General features: G+C 54.2%; 1 protein-coding gene across 2 annotated transcripts in view; it reads right to left on the reverse strand.

Moving 5' to 3' along the window:
• Window positions 1–2,049, reverse strand: part of SLC38A7 (solute carrier family 38, member 7) — a 30,844-nt gene that overhangs the window by 20,451 nt on the left and 8,344 nt on the right. For both annotated transcript variants that reach the window (XM_011994004.1, XM_011994003.1), the window contains 2 exons: window positions 1,547–1,604; window positions 1,198–1,312 (listed from right to left, as the gene is read on the reverse strand). In XM_011994004.1, coding sequence (XP_011849394.1) covers window positions 1,198–1,312; window positions 1,547–1,604 — 173 coding nt within the window. The remainder of the gene's footprint in view (window positions 1–1,197; window positions 1,313–1,546; window positions 1,605–2,049) is intronic.

Consider the following 2,049-nt stretch of genomic DNA (forward strand, 5'->3'; position numbering starts at 1 on the left):
CCAGGAGAACAGGGATTTGGCTATTTGCCTCTCTTATTCCTGGCTGTGTATTCAGAGGCTAGAACAGTACTGGCCCAGGCAGCTCCTATTGTCCATCCATGGAAAGAACTCAGGGGATCCTTCTTCCGGGGTTTCCTAGACTTGCTCCCTCATCCCAACCACTCTCCACACTGCAGCCAGAGCCATCTTTCCCCGAACCACCCCCTTGCTTAAAACGCTTCCTCTCTGACTCGCAGAAGCCCTCAAGGTCCAACAGGATCTGGCTGCCGGTGCCTGTCTGGCCTCACTGCCTGTCACCTGCCCCCATCACACACCACTCCAGTCACGCAGACCTTCTTCCTGGCCCTGCCTCAGTGATGTGGTGTTTTGTGGTTCCTCTGTCTAGAACCGTTCTCCCCCAGCCCCTCCTCTTCTGGCTCTTTCTCATCATTTGGGCCTCCTCTGAGAAGAACTTTCTATGAACCACTCCCAAAGCCACCCATCCAGTCCCATTCATACCTTCCCCATTTTAGGCTGGGTTGGTGGCTCATGCCTGTAACCCCAGTACTTTGGGAGGCCGAGGCAGAAGAATTGCTTGAGCCCAGGAATTCAAGACTAGTCTGGGGAACAGAGTGAGACCTTGTCTCTGCTAAAACAAAACAAAACAAAACAAAAAATTAGCTGGGCCTGGTGGCACATGGCTGTAGTCCCAGCTACTCTGGAGGCTGAGACAGGAGGATCACTTGAACTCGGCAGGTTGAGGTTACAGTGAGCTATGATCATGCCACTGCACTCCAGCCTGGGTGACAGTTTCTGAGACCCTTTCTCAAAACACAACAAAATAGAACAAAACAAAATACACCTCCCCGATTTCACTGTCATCAGGATGCTCGCCACCATCCGGAATTCCTTACTGATTCCCTAGTTACTCCTGCATGACTGTCTCTCCAACAAGAATGTCAACTCCATGAGGGCAAGACCAGCTCTATCTCTCTCCATGGCATCCCCTACACTGAGAACAGTTCCTGGCACTTTCTAGGCACCAACTTAGAACTGGTGAATGAATGGATGAATACGCCACTCTCATCTTGGCAGGAGGAGGCCCCAGGCAGGCCAAGTTCAAGCCAGTGCCTATACAAGTCATGCTAGGCCCCAGGACCTGCGGACACCTGTGGAAGTGAGAGCACTCCAGTCCCAGGTCTAGGGGGGAGCACTTACCTGTCCCCATGTAGACAGCGAGGGCTATGACCATGGCAGCTGTCACCACTCCACCCCAGGTCTTCACTTCAGGCCGCTGCATGCTGTTGAAGACGGGCACACTGCTGACGTGGCACTGTCCAGGCGAAGGGCACGGTCATGGTGGGGAAATGACCTCACCCCCAGTTTCCAGAGGAAGGTACCTTGGGAACAAAGACCCCAGGGACAAGGGGCAAGTCCTGAGGCCCCTGCTCCGTCCTTCCCCCCAGGATTTCCTCCATCCTGCCTGGGTTCCTCCTCCTTCCTGGGTTCCAACCTGGGGTGGGGTGGCCTAAGGGGACAGCAGGGACCTTGCAACTGGCACTGGCACCTGAAATCCGAAGCAGATGGTGGGCATGGCATTGAACACAGCCATCCAGGAAGCCGGCCTGTGAACAAACACACAAGGTGCTGCCACCTGGGAACTCCTTGGAGCCACCAACCCACCCCACACCCTCACTCTTCATTCAGCCTACCATGGTCTCCAGCAACTGGCATTCTATAGGTTCAACCCACGGAAGTCTGGGACCAGGGAGAAGAGGCATCCCTCTGTCCCAGGCCCTGCTGGGAGGGGGCCTGGAGGCTCCGAAAAGACCCCTAGGACCAAATCCAGAATTCCTGGTTCCTGGACTGGGGATTTTGCTTCACTGGTTTGTTTCTCTCAAAAAAAGGAAATTTTTTTTTTGTTTTGTTTTTGTTTTGTTTTGTTTTGTTTTTGAGACGGAGTCTCACTCGGTCACCCAGGCTGTAGTGCAGTGGCACGATCTCAGCTCACTGCAAGCTCCGCCTCCCGGGTTCACGCCATTCTCCTGCCTCAACCTCCCGAGTAGCTGG

The sequence above is a fragment of the Mandrillus leucophaeus genome, unplaced genomic scaffold, assembly GCF_000951045.1.
Source record: "Mandrillus leucophaeus isolate KB7577 unplaced genomic scaffold, Mleu.le_1.0 Scaffold44, whole genome shotgun sequence".
Taxonomy (NCBI): Eukaryota; Metazoa; Chordata; class Mammalia; order Primates; family Cercopithecidae; genus Mandrillus; species Mandrillus leucophaeus.